The sequence below is a fragment of the Saccostrea echinata genome, unplaced genomic scaffold, assembly GCF_033153115.1.
Source record: "Saccostrea echinata isolate AGI-Se365-2 ecotype Australia unplaced genomic scaffold, CSIRO_AGI_Sech_v1 ptg000056l, whole genome shotgun sequence".
NCBI classification, from domain to species: Eukaryota; Metazoa; Mollusca; class Bivalvia; order Ostreida; family Ostreidae; genus Saccostrea; species Saccostrea echinata.
The window spans coordinates 14,120,621-14,137,673 of NW_026889805.1; the positions used below are offsets into that span (position 1 = coordinate 14,120,621).

Consider the following 17,053-nt stretch of genomic DNA (forward strand, 5'->3'; position numbering starts at 1 on the left):
GGTTGTAAAACAACATACGATCAATCAATCAATCTTTTCTTGATTATCTCTCCTTGCAAGGGGGGGGCTTGGCCCTTCATTTTAATAATTTAAACTCCCCTTCACCCAAGGATGCTTTGTACCAACTTTGGTTAAAATTGGCCCCGTGGTTCTTGAGAAGAAGTTGAAAAATGTGAAAAGGTTACAGATGGACAAGTGATCAGAAAAACTCAATTAAGCTTTCAGCTCAGGTGAGATAAAAATCACAAGAACCACTGGGCCAGAAGAGATGAAACTTGTGTGAAAGCTTCCTTAGGTTGTATAAATTCCAAATTGTTCAAATCATGGACCCCAGGGGTTGGGTGGTGCCATAATTGGGGATGAAAGTTTACATTGTAATTTATAGGATTTTTAAAAAAAAAACTCTTTTTCTCTAGAACCACAGGTCCAGAAGAGATGAAACTTGTGTAAAAGCCTCCTGAGGTAGTGTAGATTCTAAATTGTTCAAATTATAGCCCCCAGGGGTTGGATGTTTGATTTTCATCCAGATCAGATGCTCTGTACCAAGGGAGATAAGGTATTATAAATAAAAGAAATTATCACACAAAAGAAAGTATTTCAAAAATATATTTTATTGAACACAATCAAATGTATAAAGTACACATACATTTGACTGGATGGTATTATCAACTAAGCAACAGTGAAAATAAAGGGAAAAAAATCAGTAATCTGTACAAACTAATTTGCTAAAAATCTGATATAAACATTCTTTGAAAAACGGCAGAAAGAAGCTTGAAAAAAAAAGAATCTTTAAAAAAAAGCATGTATATGTCAACATGAATCAACATCTTCAGCTTAATTGAAGCTATATACAAATCTAGACAGCTCGTCTTTTTTTTTGAAAACATCACTTATTTTTACAGTAATTGGTCTGCTGTGACTAAAACATGAGTACAATTAAAAATGCTAATACTCATTGAGTTTACAATTACTGGTGCCAAGTCTGAAACAGGATTATACCGGTAAGCTGTTTATCTTATGCTGGTACAAGTATTTTAAATTAAATTTGATCCTTTGGCAAAAAGACAGGATCTAAGAAGACAGCTCTAGAATGGGTATATATACCGATAGGTAAAAATAGTAAAGCAATTCTCATCAAATTCATCTACATTGTATGTGTTCATGCAAAAATTTTTAGATTTCAAATAAGACAGAAATTGCCAATGCTACACATGAGCTATCCAATGCATTAAGGACATACCCCCGAGATAGGGAGTTTAGACTGTCTCTTTGTAGGGCATCTCACCATGTTTCTTTAAATCTCTAAGTTAATATGTAACTTCAAAACAAGTGAACAGACAGTGGTACAAGGCTAACTTAAGACCCCACTCTCTACATCAGCTCTTCAATAACAAATATGGTATCACTGCATTTGAATCTAAATTAATACAACACTTGTCACTGCAGAGAGGAGAAAAATTATGCATGATCAAAACTATATGCTTGACATATGCTTCATTTGGCAAGCAGTATTTTTACCCTTTTAGAATTAAATTTTCAAAAGATTCCATGGTGTGAGGAATATATTATGTTGCTACTACAATGTTAGCCTGCCTTCTGTATCCTTAGTTGCAACCATCTTTGGAAAAAAAATCTGTGGTTCAAACAAAAAAAAGATAAAGACTTTCTATTGGTTTTTCAGGCTGATTACTGCTAAGTATCAATTTGAACATTTACAACTAATTGTCTGACTAGCATTCAAGGAAAAGTTCTGACATTCAAAATTATCTTAAATTTAAGATGAATCTTGAACAAATAAACATACATTTGTATCTTTAAAAAGCATTAAATACAACAATAAGGTATGTCTGTTCTTCAGAATAAAAATATATTTTTACTACAATGTAGCTGTTAAATGTTTTTATAACAGATGTAGTTCATATTTACATTGTACATTTTAACTGTGTAAAAAATCATTTCAAATCCTAGTGCCTGACATAATGACAAAATGAACAATATAAAGTAAAATGATGAATATAATAACAAAATTCTATTGCTTGGAGTTTAAAACTGAAACATATATAAATCTGACAGTACTATGTGTACTGGGTAGTGTTCTCATCTAATAGGTAATATTCTGAGCAAACTTTGCTAAAAGTATTTTGAGCCATAGGCTTTAGGAGCTAGTCTTCAGTAATTGTATTGCTACATGAAAATAAAGATTGTTATATTCCAATGCTGGAAAATTCCATGCAACTTCAAAAAAACAAAAAAAAAAAAAACAAGTAGAAACTCCCTACTGCATCAAAGTCCAAAGGTTCAATTATTGTCTACACATTTTATACTTTATTTGTTCCCCTTTCTTCAAATATCTTGGATATTAATAGGCATGTAAAATTATATAACAACATCTAACCTACAATAAACATGTTAACAGTTATTGTAATGATGAGTGTATATTTACAACATTTTGGACAACATGCATGTAAATCTACAAGCAGTTCCTACATATAATAACAAATTAGCACCATGTGCTCATCATTTACATGTACTTGCCTATTTAATACATAATGATAAATACTATAATACGGTATTGAATATTTTTCCATTAGGGACATGACAATAATTGGTTTTTAATATACTTTTGCTTTATTGAATATCCAAGACACTTTTTAAACTCCTGTCATACTTAAAAGTACCTTAAGTGGAACTTTTAGCGAGACAAAATTTTGTAAATTTTCCTTTAAAAAAGCGATATAAAATTTTAGGAAAAGCAAATTTAGTGATTCATGATGCCTAGAAACATGTGGAATGAATTGTTAGGGATATTCAATTTTAAAATCTCAATACCCTTGCTAAAAATGCCAAAACTGATCCTTGCTTAAATTTCTGCTTATATGGTATGTATTTGTAGTGTCTGTGGCTGAAAGGATATTTTCAAACATCCAAAGAAATTTTAGGTATATGACTACAGGAACGTGATATTAACCACATATACATGAACATGTTATTTTCCTTTGTGATTATTATATACCTTACATTACTAAACAAAGAAATATGGCAATGTGAAAAATAATGGAGAAAAGACATACTCCATGAAACAAACTAAGCCAATAATAAAATGGCAACCACCCACGTCAACATTTCAGTCCGACTTCTTATCAGCCTCGGACTTCTCTGCACTCTCATCTTCTGTGTCGGTATAGTCATGTGGTATCTCTCCAGGTTTTAAAAGTTGACCAATGTAATCATATTTTTCTACAAAAATAAAAAGTTTATTTAAAAATCATAATCATTTACATAAGATTCAATTCCTAACAATGATGAAGTAGTTTATAAAACACCTTAAACTGCCCTAAACCATGTTTTAGTTATCAACAAAAATACAGATTGAAGAAGCTGTCAAATCCTCGAAGGGACTGAATCTTAGTGCTTAAAAATCAATGTCACAGTTGCAAAATACAAAATCTTATAAATCTTTTGCAAAGATTTTTTAAAATTCAAATTTGATTGCAAAATGAATGAATCATTTTATGAAATCTAAAAATTAAGGTTGCAAATTCATATATGGCATAAAATGGTTTCCAGATGATAAGTTTATTTTTTTTGTTGTTGAGCTTTTGAAATGAAACAAGGTGATGAATCTTTTTTACTTAAGGAAGACCCCAATTGATTTTTAGGTCAAAAGGACAAACATTTACGTTAAAAAAAAAATCATATATATAGTATCATTATAATACGATTTCCAGATATCAAAACATGACCCTAATTGATTCTGAATGAAAGGATTAAAGGTCAAGATCTCTAATTTGTACATTGTTACAAATTGTTTCTGGTTAAAATATCAAAGTTCAGTCCATAAGCAAGGGGGCATAACTTCCTTCAGTTAGCTTGTATGTCTTGGGTACAGAGCATTTCTAATGTCTTAATAGATTTTATAATTGTCACTCACTCAGATTGTGATATTTCCATTCAAAGTTTATTGTGAGTTTTCATGTTATTTTCTACTTATTCAATGTGTTACCTGTAAACTGCATCTCCCACTCTCTGACACTTTCCATCTGCATGCTAGTTAGGTCAGAAAGGTCATCAAACTCGTCTTTTAAGACGTCCTCTGTCAGGGAGAATGTTGCCAATCCTCTAGATGCATCACGTCCAGCAAAGACTCCATATGGAGAACCTGTAAACAATTTGTTAATTAACTGTTTGTATGTGGTTATAATCACTTAGTTTTTCACTTCTTTTCAATAATCATTCAACGCTTTCAAACTTGGCAGCAACAGTCCTTTTCATGTATAAATCCGTTCTTAAACAAGAGGCCCAAGGGCCTCAATGGTCACCTGAGTAAAGTTTTAGAATTCACAATTTTTTTTTTAAAAAAAGATTTCTTGGATAACCTTTCCAAAACTAAGCTAGACAAAATAATTTGACTGTGTCTCAGGACAGGCCCTCATCACAGCTAAAATACGCCCCATGTAGTTGAAATGGAGCAAAACTGAGCAGATCCACTCCAGCATGGTTTTGGAAAATACAAAAGGAGATGCACTGAAAATTTATAACCACCAAATTAATCTATCCAATAAAGTAAACCCAAAGAATCTTCAACCTGTATTTGGTTTCCTAACTGACCTAAGGGATTTTGCATCATAATTTTAGTTTCCACCATGTCTAAGAATTGCGATAGTATAGCATAAAATCACACCCGTCATCCATGGCTTTTAGACTTCAATGGGCGAGGTAGAAAGTTTGAAAAATACAGCGCACTATACTTTTCGAATCATATGCTCTTTTTTTCATTGGTCATTATATAAAATGGTATGAGGAAACTTTGATTGATCATGGCTAACTCAGCGCATGAAATATAATTGAATCATGTGAAATTAACATGAAATTGATAGATCATGGGTAACTCAGTACCTGAGAACAATGATACAAAACATAATTATAGAGTACCTTTTAACTTGTGCATCTTCAGATATCAGACTCAGGGACAAGCCCCCTCGTCTGATATCTGAAGATACACTCATTAAAAGGTACTCATGCTATGTTATTACAAGTGACATGTTTATCTAAACAAGCTCTGTCCAATATGATGCAATTGTTCACGTTCTCTCTTTCAACATCCCATATAATGAACTCATACAGTACTCTTGAATCGAAAATTAAAGTTTTTACCTGGCCCATAAAATCTTTTTCCACGAGTTACGTCGAAAACCTTTCCATTGACAGCTATTAGAATTCTTCCTTCTGGACCTTTTCCATCGAATTCACGCAATTGTTCTAATGTGAAATCCCTCTTTTTCATTTTTGGTAATTCCGGCTTTTTGGGGGGAGGGTCATTGCTACCCCTACCTTTTATTATTTTATACAATAAAAATCCGCAAATACAAAGTAGTCCAATATTCAATGGACTGCTAAACAGTTCAGAGAATACTCTAGAAAGAAAGCTACTCTCGCCTGTGCTATCTTTCTCCGCCATTTTTTAACAGGAAGTGATGGAAATGTGAGAAAAGAGAAAAGGGAAAGGGAAATTCTGATTAAAATGCAAATAACTAAAAATATTCATTTGATTTATCGAATCAAAACCATGTTAACAAATAACAAAATTGTATGGAAGTAATTTTTTTACACTACAATATTGACTTTAAAATTGCTAAAATTCATTTCGGAATTCTATATATTAACCGTTGAAAGTCCAATAGTGATTTCTACTTTCATTTTTAGTGATTTATTTTCACATCGTGACTGAAGACAGATTAATGAGGAAAATTGTTGTTAAAGGTTAGGGATTTTATAAAATAACTCTAATTTACAGGAATTATCACAAGCAAAAGTTGCCAAGACTTCTGTTCTTGTTTATTAAAGAGAACAGGAAGCCCAAAGTAAGAGCAGAGGTGTACAGGAGTAGAGATCCATATAGGTTTATAAATGTAGGTGTATAGGTTTAATGGGACGCCCATTTGAATTGGCGGGCTGTGCCACTGGGAGGGGGGCTGGCAGATTTTTGAAATAAATATTCTGTCTTTGAAATTTTAGAAAATAAATTGTCTCCTGCACTGGCAGCCTACTGGTAAGAAAATAACAACCTGACCTTTACCTGTTTACTGGTGCTATAATAAATGCTACAATACCCCCCCCCCCCCCCCCAAATAAGAGAGGTTTTGATTTTGTGCTTAACCATCTGCCCTTCAAAAAGAGAGTTTTGAGTTTGGGACCCCCCCTCCCCCTGGATCAAATGATATGTACATGTATACGTATTACTGATGGTGCATGCCTATTTTAATTTATTAAACTAAAATAAATGTACACTTTTCTTTCTTGTTTTTTTAAAATACAATTTGCCTTTCAATTTTTATGCTGTTAGGCCATCTTTAAAAATTTGTTTTGTTGCCCTGTCTCCCGACCGACTGGCTAAAATTGCCCGACTCAGAACTTTTTTTAACCTCCAGGAAGCAATTATTTTTTTTTATGCATTCCATAAATTTTATTTTGAAAATTTTGCATTGATGTTGAAATTTTCTAGGGGAAAAAAATCCCCACCTACCTACCGACCCAAATTTTTCATCCTGGGTCGGGAGAGGGCAAGCAAACATTATTTTAAAGTTGGCCTTACAGATTTATTGTTATATTTAACAGGTAAAACAATTGTTTGTTGAGATGATCAACCTCCGAGACTGGAAGGTTTGGTGTGGAACTCTCCTGTCTCTCTTTGTCACTTACCTCCTTCACCATATTGTATTTGATGTTCCCCGTCACTCACCCTTCACTAAACTCTGGGCTGGTGAGAGACTTTTACGCTGCTGACTGCATTGAGTCTTGTTTCATTAGCTTCATGGGTTTAAAGCATATTAAATATTTCATGATTCTTTCATATTTTCACTCATTTTCTAGGTAATACTTCTCAAAAATGAAAAGTTTGATTATTGTGCTCTTCAAAGAAATATTTTTATTAACATGATTAGTATTCTCTATTTTTGAATATTGAATATAATTTGTAAATTTCCTTTGGAGGAGTATGTCTGCTTCATTCCACATTACCATGTAACTCTGCTGTAACCTTTCTCAGGTAGAAGAAATTCAATAATACTGTAAACCAACTATTATTCGCGTCATCATTTATTTGCGATTCGTCAGTTGGAAATCAATCCGCGACAATTAATTTTTGTGACTGAGGAAACATTCTCTACAAATATATAGCAAAATATTTGGTTCGCGGCGATTAATATTCGTGAATTAAAGTAGGTTGCCAAACTCGCGGATATTTTTCGCATGCAAATAAAAGTTGGTTTACAGTAGATAAGGTGGATGTGTAAAAAATTCAATCAAATCAAAAGATGGAAGATATAATGTAAATACCAAAAACTTTAAAAATATAAATTTTCAAATGACCTTGTGTTTCATCATTAATTTTTCTCTGTGCAAGTCAGCAGTTAAGGATTGCTGATCTATAAATAAATGTATTTTAGACTAATTTTAGAGATATTTTCTATCTCATGCTCTGTAAAGTAATTTAATGAAAAAAACCCCTCTTCTTAATATTGTGTTTGCCTTAACATTGTGTTTGCCATGCTGAGCTTTTGTATTTTGGGTTTCACATTAGCACTCACAAGCTTTAAACACTTAAAAAAAAAATAATTTACTGGTAAGAACAATTTGAAAATAGAATATACCATTTATGTGAAAAAAGAAACTGTTTTCTGGTTATTTGATAATTGTTTCTGACACTCCAAATTTTATTGTTAATAGTTCTATATTACATAAATTAGGCCACATTTCCATTCCAGGACTCCTTACTCCAGTATGTGGAGTGTCAGCTATAGTGTGCTTCGATTTAGCACGACGGAAATCATCGACCTTCCACACAACCCGCAGCAAGTTTGACCATTATGTCGCCATTGCTGGCCTTTCATGGATGGGTTGGTTTGCCCGAAGAAAAATGGATAAATCCTGTAAAGACATTGTGGGAACACAAAACAATCTTCTCCAAAGTCATTTGAAAGAGAATGCTGAGACTCAGTATGGGAGGAAGTATGGATTTTCTGATATACACAGCAGGGAGGACTATGTTAAGCAACTTCCACTGACATATATTTCCCACTATGATCCCTACATTCAACAGATGATGAAGGGAGAGGAGAAAATACTCACTACTCGACCACCAGTCATATTTGCTGTCACCTCAGGGACTTCTGGGAAATCCAGTATTCTACCAATGACTGGGAAGCAGAGGTTATTGTTCTTTATTCAGGGCATCTCAGTGGCTTATCATAGCTTGCTGAGGGAATTTCCAGAAAACAATAATCTTCAGAAAACACTGAAATTTTTCTACACACCACAATGGAGGAAATCAGAGTGTGGGATTCTAATAGGCCCTAATTCGTCATCACCCACTAACTCTAAACATCTACTAAACATATACTCTACTCCAAAAGCTGGATTTGAAATTCTTAGTGAACCAGAGGCATTATATATACATTTGTTGTTTGGATTGAGAGATAAAAGTTTGGGTATGCTAGAAGCCAATTTTTCCTCCATTATTCTGTCCTCATTTGATGCTCTCTATCAGAACTGGTCTGAACTTGCTGATGATATTGAGAGAGGTGAAGTGAATCCTAAGCTCGATATTGAAGAATCAATCAGAAATGAACTAAACTCATGTTTAACACCAGATCCGCAAAGGGCCAAAGAAATCCGAGAGATAATGAAAACAAAAAGTAAAGTTGGGATTGGTAAACTGTTATGGCCTGATTGTAATCTTGTTTTAGCTGCAGACTCAGGTAGTTTTGACCTCCCCGCCAAGATATTGAGGGAGACGTATTGTAAAGGGATTCCCATTTATTCTCCACTGTATGCAGCTTCTGAGGGTCTCCTGGGACTCAATATCTGGCCAAAGAAACACCCCAGTCAATATGTGCTGGCTGCACAATCTATTTTCTTTGAGTTTATTCCTGTAGAGCTTTCAAATGAGGATCAACCCAAGACCTTCTTTATGGACGAGGTTAGTACGTGAAGTGATTTCTGGTAAAGCAACTTTGAACTTTATTTATTTTAAATTTTTTTTCCTGCCATGGAAAATCTGAGAGTATTGGTATTCATTGTAGAAGCTTTGGAAATGTCTTTATTTGGTAAGATTTGTATTTAATTTCCAGGTTGAGAAAGGAAAGGAATATGAACTTGTAATAACTAATGCCAGTGGCCTGTGTCGATATCGCTTTGGTGACATAGTCAAAATGGTGGATTTCTACTATCAGTGTCCTGTCATAGAATTTAAGCACAGGTGAGCTAAAATTCAAAGTGTATTCATAATTCAGCATTTCTCTCAACAACTCACAAATAACTTTTTCTGGAGGAAGCTGACACCAGTAGTTATACTAGAGGTACTGTGGGCACTGAGCTCACAAAATGATACCTCCACCTCCCATATGATTATAATGGCAAAGTCCATGATTTGCTATAGGAGATCCAAAATAAGTGTCATATCATAAAGTAAAATAGGAAGTGCACAATGCCACTATGTAATAAAGATTCTGTGAAAGTAATATTAAATTTTATTCAGTGGTATAGGGGGAGTTGCAGATAAGAGATGGGTGTCTCTCAATATTATAGAATGAATGGTAGTGTCTATGTTTTGCTATTGGAAACCGAAAATATGTGTCTGATAAAATGTAACATGTATGTAACATAGATTCTGTGAAAGTCTCATTAAATTTCATTCATTGTTATAAGAGGAGTTTTGCATAAGAGATGGGTACCCCAGCCAGATGGACAGAAAAACCCATCACTATACATCCCCCACTTTTCAAGATAGGGGTATAATTAGTGATATTGATGTTGATTTCAAAAAAAATATGATGTAATCCAATGATATGTTACACATTAAAAATGTTTTCAGTAATATTATAAGTGTCTCTACTATACAGATTTAAATTAAATCTCTTTATAGAAAGGGTCAGTTTTTGAATGTACGAGGGGAGAAGACATCAGAGTCCCTCTTTTACCAAGCCCTGACAGAAGCAGAGTCTGCCTGGTTTCCACAGAAACTTCTGAACTATTGTTGTGTAGAGAGTCTCTTGATTGATGACAAAGGTAAAAAAAAAATCTTTAAAAGACTCATTTAGTTATTTGCCACCATTATTTTGGTAGCATCTAGTATTAAGAGGAAATGCTGACCGTAAAAAAAAAAACATAGACGTAGTTTTGAAGTTTGTAGAAATTGCATGACTTACATGCCATGAGAGCATTTCAAACCAATATATTATAAAAGTGTGTGAGAAACTTCTCCTACCTGATAATTATCAAAACTATGAATTTTAGGGTGTTGTAGGAAGATAAACATATGTTAATGTCTTTTCATTGCTTAATGGATCATTGCTTAAACACTTTCATTAAAAGTTGGCTTTGTTAAAAGATAGGGGAATGAATAAAATATGTAGCAAAATCCAGTCCTGATACATGCAGATTATCCAAGTTCCTAATTTTTTTTTCCAGGAAGCAGTTATGCCCCTTTCTATCATCTGTTCCTGGAACTTGAAGATGATTCCAAACTTTTAACACAAAAACAAAGAGAAGTGGTAATTATTTATTTTTTTTAATAAAAAAATTATTTTGTTAATCAAAACAGTGAATGTATTATCAGTACTGTTAGATAATTTTTGTAAAATGGCATTGAAATACAGCAAAGCATCACAAACACAGCTCATATGTATCAAAAGTGCAAGTACCAAAAAAGTGCAAAACCATCAAAATAAATGCAGTTTTCTAAAATCTTTACTCCTGGACATCAAGGGGTCAAACTGTTGGCTTGATTATAACAAACAATTAGCCTTTTACCAAAATTGTAAAAATCAGGGTCAGGGTTCTGGAGTTAGGGTGGGGCTCAATTGATTATATAGCAAAAATGAATTAATTCTTTGTAAACCTTATTCTCTCCTCCTGTATATTAAGCAGAAAAACTAAGTGCTAGGTTATGATGAGCAAGGGTGCCTCTTCCAACATTGTGAATTGCATGGCCACTGGTTTAGGGGCTCTGGTGTTAGGATGGGTCTCAATTGATTAGGTAGTGAAAATACATTAATGTTTTGAAAATCCTCTTGTTTGCTCCCAGACATCTAGGAGAGAAACAGTACAAAGATGTAATGAGCAAGGGCATCTTTTCAAATTTGTGAAATTCTGGTTCTAGACAGGGCTCTATTAATCCTTGTAGTGAAATTTGTACTCAACTGATAGAAGTTATTCCCTTTTGCTATTATCCTATAATAGTTAATCATTGTAATATAATTGATAGGTCAGTTGAATACAAGAATTTACAAGAATTTATAATGTATATTAAAGAGTGCTTTTATGGTTTCTAATGGTCAGGTAGACTTGTGAATAATAAATGAATAATAAATGAGACAAAATGTCTTATCTTTATACATTCTTTAACATGTTTAAAGATCTAAAGAGGCCAGTGTGAGAGGGAATGGGTTTACTTTAAGTGCTCAAGCAATTATTTTTTGTTTAATTAATTTGCATGGTGATAGTGACAATTGGGAGTGTTTATAGCATTGACAAGTACAGGCAAGTAAATAGATCTACTTTATGATTTGTTACTGAGTACTAGATTAACTATTTTGTTGATCTAGACTATCCTATTTTTCTTGCTTTTGGGCAACATATCTTCATTTATTCTCAGGTGACGTTAAGGTCATTGGGCCTGTTGTTGTCAGTTCTGCTTGATTATTTTCAGGTTGACAAAGAATTGTGTTCTCGATCCTACGTGTACAAGTCATTTAGGGATAAAGGCAGCATTCAGCCAGTCAGAGTTCATCAAGTTAAATCTGGGACATTTGAAGAACTGCGTAAATTTACCATCAACAACACACAGGCTTCAGCTAATCAGTACAAAGTCCCTAGGGTCCTAAAAACTAAGGAGACAGTCAATGTTCTCCTTCAGAATGTCTTTGATAATAAATAAGTTGTGACCCCCCTCCCCCATCTGAAGGTACTCACGAACAAAAACAAAAATTCAAAAATAAAGAGAAAAGGAACAAGATTTGTCCTCAGGAAGTTGATTTAATATCTGATATTAAATATCTGTTGTTTAAGGCCAATTTTTTTTTATCTCTGGCATCCAAATCTTGTCTATAATATAAAAATACATATAATTTTCATTATTTTTAAACATGATTATTCCCATTGTTAATTTACTGATGACAAACCTTTGAAAGGACTTCCTTGAAAATTTTGAATCTCAATGTGCACAATTGTTGATTTTTTAATGAGTATAAGTTACCAGATGCTGTGCATTCAAAGCTAAAAAACTCTGTCTAAATATAGAATCTGGAAATATAAATGTAGAAATGTGGAATTAACCTGTTGTAATTATAAATGTACTAGAAATGTCAATCAGTGATTTCTTTTTAAGTTTTAAGTATATGTGATATTTATTTACATGTACATATATTTTATTATACATTTCCATATGATGTTGTTATAAATTTGCATTACCCAAGAAGTCTTATTTCTTAAAATAAATATGCGACTATAATAAAATCTTTTTAAAGATTTATTTTTTCACCACTTTTAATTGCATCTTTAAAGATTGTTTATGACGAAAAAAAAAGAAAGAATGTCAATTGTACTATCTTTTCAGATACAATTTTCACTTTTCCTTTGTTCTTCAAATTCCAAGTGTATACTGTAAACTCTAACACCCCCTTTAAATTCAGTCAAATAATACATGCATGAAATAATATTCCAGTTTAGACTGACATTTTCATGCCCTGCTTGGGAACCTTCACCAATATTTCGTTTTGTGTTGAACAGAAAAATTCTTTCCTTGTTTGTTAATGTAGGAATTGATGATTAACTATTGAAGAAAAGGTAAGCAGGTTATGTTCATTTTTTTCTGCAATGGTTTCAACCATTAATCCTGCATTAACAAGGGCATTTTATGTTCTATGGTTGGATCTGACCAGACAGACCTTGTTGACTAAAGTTTTCCTTTCTATGGTAAGTTATTAATATTAATTTCATAAAATGTTCATCCAATAGTATGCAAAATTTATGTTTCCATTTGCACTTACTAAAGTGAATAAATGAATTTTAAAGTTAGTTTATAATGAAATACATTATTGATTACAAGATCAACTGAAGTATTTGATACAATTGATATGATGTAAATCAGATCCTGTTTTTTTTTTTTAATACAGGAAAAAGTATTCAGTGCATGGATGTAAATATAAAAAGATGATGAAAGCTTGATCTCTTTATATGTATTTAAATTTCCACATATTTTTCCTTAAGATTCTTTGCAAATTAGAAAAAGTTCATGTTCTCATGAACTACTGTGTGATGAGTAAGAATATTTCCATTGTGATTTGATTGAAGTCAAAAATAGTGCAAACATTTTTTTTCAAAAATGATCACTGAATGACAAAAAATATGTAGCAAGTCATCAGAAAAATAATATAAATATAAGATATGAATTTAATTTTTAAGAATTCATGAGGTACATGATCTATGAAATATGCTGGCCTGAAGCGTCGTAGTTCATGTCCTCATGAATTCTCAACAAGAGGCCCATGGGCCACAGCGCTCACCTGAGTAAATTGGCCTTGCTGTTTTTCACCTGATTTCTCTCCCCCCCCCCCCCCCCCCCGTAGTACTTATTGTGGCCCCGCCCTATCCCCAGGGGTCATGATTTGAACAATTGGAATCTACACTATCCTGGATGCTTCCAAGTAAGTTTCAGCTTATCTGGCCCAGTGGTTCTTGAGAAGAAGATTTTTAAAGATTTTTCCTATATATTTCAATGTAAAACTTGGATTCCCTATTGTGGCCCCGCCCTACCCCCGGGGGTCATGATTTGAACAATTTAGAATCTACACTACCCAAGGATGCTTCCACATAAGATTCAGCTTTTCTGGCCCAGTGGTTCTTGAGAAGAAGATTTTTAAAGATTTTTCCTATATATTTCAATGTAAAACTTGGATTCCCTATTGTGGCCCCGCCCTACCCCCGGGGGTCATGATTTGAACAATTTAGAATCTACACTACCCCAGCATGCTTCCACATAAGTTTCAGCTTTTCTGGCCCAGTGGTTCTTGAGAAGAAGATTTTTAAAGATTTTTACTACATATTTCAATGTAAAACTTGGATTCCCTATTGTGGCCCCGCCCTACCCCCGGGGGTCATGATTTGAACAATTTAGAATCTACACTACCCAAGCATGCTTCCACATAAGTTTCAGCTTTTCTGGCCCAGTGGTTCTTGAGAAGAAGATTTTTTAATGACCCCACCCAATTTTTGTATTTTCTTGATTATCTCCCCTTTGAAGGGGACTTGGCCCTTCTTTTTAAGAATTTAAACTCCCCTTCACCCAAGGTTGCTTTGTACCAAGTTTGGTTAAAATTGGCCCAGTGGTTCTTGAGAAGAAGTTGAAAATGTGAAAAGTTTACAGACGGATGAACAGACGGACGGACGACGGACAACGGGTGATCAGAAAAGCTCACTTGAGCTCTCAGCTCAGGTGAGCTAAAAATTAAATTCATCTCTTAAATCATGGAAAATGCTGTATGATCTGACTGAACTTTGTAAACTTTAGCTGGGTTTTCCTATATGCCAAAATCTGCTCTTATGAAAAATATACAGCAGAGCTTAATGGTTGACAGTCTGGTCTGATGCTGAAAGTCTAACATCACTGCCAGCCAAGGGTTTTAGGTCCATTCTGCTTCTTGTAAATTGTTTAGTGGATGGAAAATGCTCGTGGTTGAGTCCACTAATAATTCAAAGCCTAGTTACAGTAACAAGAGGCCCATGGGCAACATTGCTTACCTAAGTAACTAAATAGCTCTTCTGTTCTTCTTCAGCAGATTTTTGTTCCCTATATATTTCTAGGTAAAATTAAGATAATGTATAGTGGCCCCACCCTACCCCCACGTGTCATGATTTGAATAAAAATTGAATCTGAGGATGCTTCCATATAAATATGACTAATCATGGCTTTGCTGTTCCCTCCTCAAAGATTTTTCCTATATATTCCTATTTAAAATTTGATCGCCCATCATGGCCCAAAATTACTCCCAGGGGTCATGACTTGAAACAAACAAACAAAGATGTCAATCACACATTTAAACCACACAATCCCAAAAGATGTTAAAGAGGATTGCAGCATCAATCAATATCCTTATTAAAAAATGTTAAATCAAGAAAATATTTTTTTCATTATGTACTTTACAGCATTAATCTAAACAAATGTAATGTTAAAAGAGAAATTCCACCTCTGTCATGGGTGTTATTTTCAAGCACTGGTCAAGGAGAATTTGCATGGTAACAGAAAATTGCATGTCAAATTAAAGCGAAATTAATGACTTTAGTGTGAGGAGATAACTGGTAGAGCATCCCTGATCAAGCAGGTGTTTTCTATATCTCTTGGGAATTGTGCAAAGAAATCAGCCTCTTGTGTTGGATTAAATAGTTCTTGTTGGCTAAGCCTAACTTTCAAGATAAATTTGGTGTAAAGTAATTTAGACTAATTTGTTATTGAATAATATAAAAACTTATTTGATATTATATATTAATATAATTAAAACTAATTTGATATTGTATATTAACATTTTTTTTAATTTTAATATCTTTGCAACAAATTGCAGAGTGTCATGTCTCACTTAAAGATGACAATTTTATAGTCTATAGAATAAAAATAATTTGTTTTGTTAGGCTGTAACATTGTTAATCAATCATAAAATATATCATAAACAAAGCTGCAGGGAGGCATTTGTTAAGCTTTAACACAAGCATTTGAAAAATGTATGATGTTTTATTTCATTTATTTGTTATAATTAATACCTACACCACAGGAGATGTATGTACATCAAACACTATAAGGAATTGAAAAATCATTGAAATCTTTGTATCAAGGTTGACATGATTTTCTTGCACTTTAATAAACTGTTTATGATAACTGAACAATATTTGATGGGTGTATCATGCTGTGGCGGGGCACTTTATTCTATGCCTCAATTAATACTCAAACGAAACAAATTAAGTTCAGAGAACCAATTATGTGCATGCATGCAGTAAAGACAAAATATGGGTGATTTGATCTAAATTTATTAATTCATTTGATGTCAAACAGCAGAACATTTATTATATACACTTAAGTAAATATGTACTGAACTGTTCTCTTTTGGCACATTCTGCAGGAAAACCAGATGTGTACCATTGTATGTATAACTCGGTATACAGTGTTTATAAGAAGACATTGGTAACAATTTCGTAAACCTCTAGCACATAAATTAAGTTACACTTTTTCTTATTTCAAATCCCTTAACTCTACATCAGTTATCCAAATCATTGACACCATTCCTTATAAATGTGCTGCAATCAATTTTACTTTTTAGAACAAAATTCTCATATACATCCAAGCTAAAAAAAAATGATAGGTTAATTTACAAAGTTCTGTTTCATTTCAAATTAAAACCGTTTTTAAAGTACATGTAATAGAGAACTGCAAATTTGTGGCATAATAATTAATATGGCCAAATTCATCAATTAACTTCCCAGCAAAGTGTATGCACTCATGAAAGGTTAAATTAACTATACAAGATTGAAAAAAAAAATTCTTTTGGATTTTCAATGGATAAATACATCAAAGATTTATTCTATATATAATTAGGTAACTCAAAATTATTGCATGTCTATATTTTATGGCCTTCATGTTCTAAAAGATACTGTATAATGGGAATTTTTAGCAACCATCTAATTTTGGCATTACAGTATAGGAGATGCTGAGCCCCCCCCCCCCCTTTTTTTTTTTTTTGCTTTCAAGTATGATAATGGTTCCTGAATCTCTTTCCTACCAATAATTATTCAATGTTTATACAAAATTCAACACCTCTGTTTTGCTCCTGAACTTCCTATTCAATCATTTATGTTTTAAAACCTCTGAACCTCTACTGTGACTTTATCTTGATACAGTGTAATTATACATTTTAATTAATCTGTACCATGATACTTCATTGTTACCTCAGAGTAATCTATAATTATATTCCTTCAAATAAAATCACCAGGATGCTTGTGCTATTTTTTT

The 17,053-nt window shown here is 33.1% G+C and overlaps 2 protein-coding genes across 3 annotated transcripts; one reads left to right on the forward strand and one right to left on the reverse strand.

The window, feature by feature from the left end:
• Window positions 1–595: 595 nt before the first annotated feature.
• LOC133173063 (membrane-associated progesterone receptor component 1-like) lies at window positions 596–5,458 on the reverse strand. Its single transcript, XM_061307977.1, has 3 exons — window positions 5,155–5,458; window positions 4,004–4,159; window positions 596–3,237 (listed from the first exon to the last, which is right to left on the reverse strand). Exons 1-3 carry the CDS (start codon window positions 5,456–5,458, stop codon window positions 3,125–3,127), a joined length of 573 nt encoding a protein of 190 aa, XP_061163961.1. The 3' UTR covers window positions 596–3,124.
• Window positions 5,459–5,711: 253 nt separating this feature from the next.
• LOC133173106 (GH3 domain-containing protein-like) lies at window positions 5,712–12,490 on the forward strand. Of its 2 annotated transcripts, none has more exons than XM_061308037.1 (6): window positions 5,712–5,760; window positions 7,764–8,977; window positions 9,129–9,256; window positions 9,923–10,065; window positions 10,468–10,550; window positions 11,708–12,490. In XM_061308037.1, exons 1-6 carry the CDS (start codon window positions 5,739–5,741, stop codon window positions 11,933–11,935), a joined length of 1,818 nt encoding a protein of 605 aa, XP_061164021.1. In that variant the 5' UTR covers window positions 5,712–5,738; the 3' UTR covers window positions 11,936–12,490. The 2 variants fall into 2 exon arrangements, with proteins under 2 accessions (XP_061164021.1, XP_061164020.1); XM_061308036.1 differs by lacking the exon at window positions 5,712–5,760 and adding an exon at window positions 6,631–6,760.
• The last annotated feature ends 4,563 nt before the right edge of the window (window positions 12,491–17,053 follow it).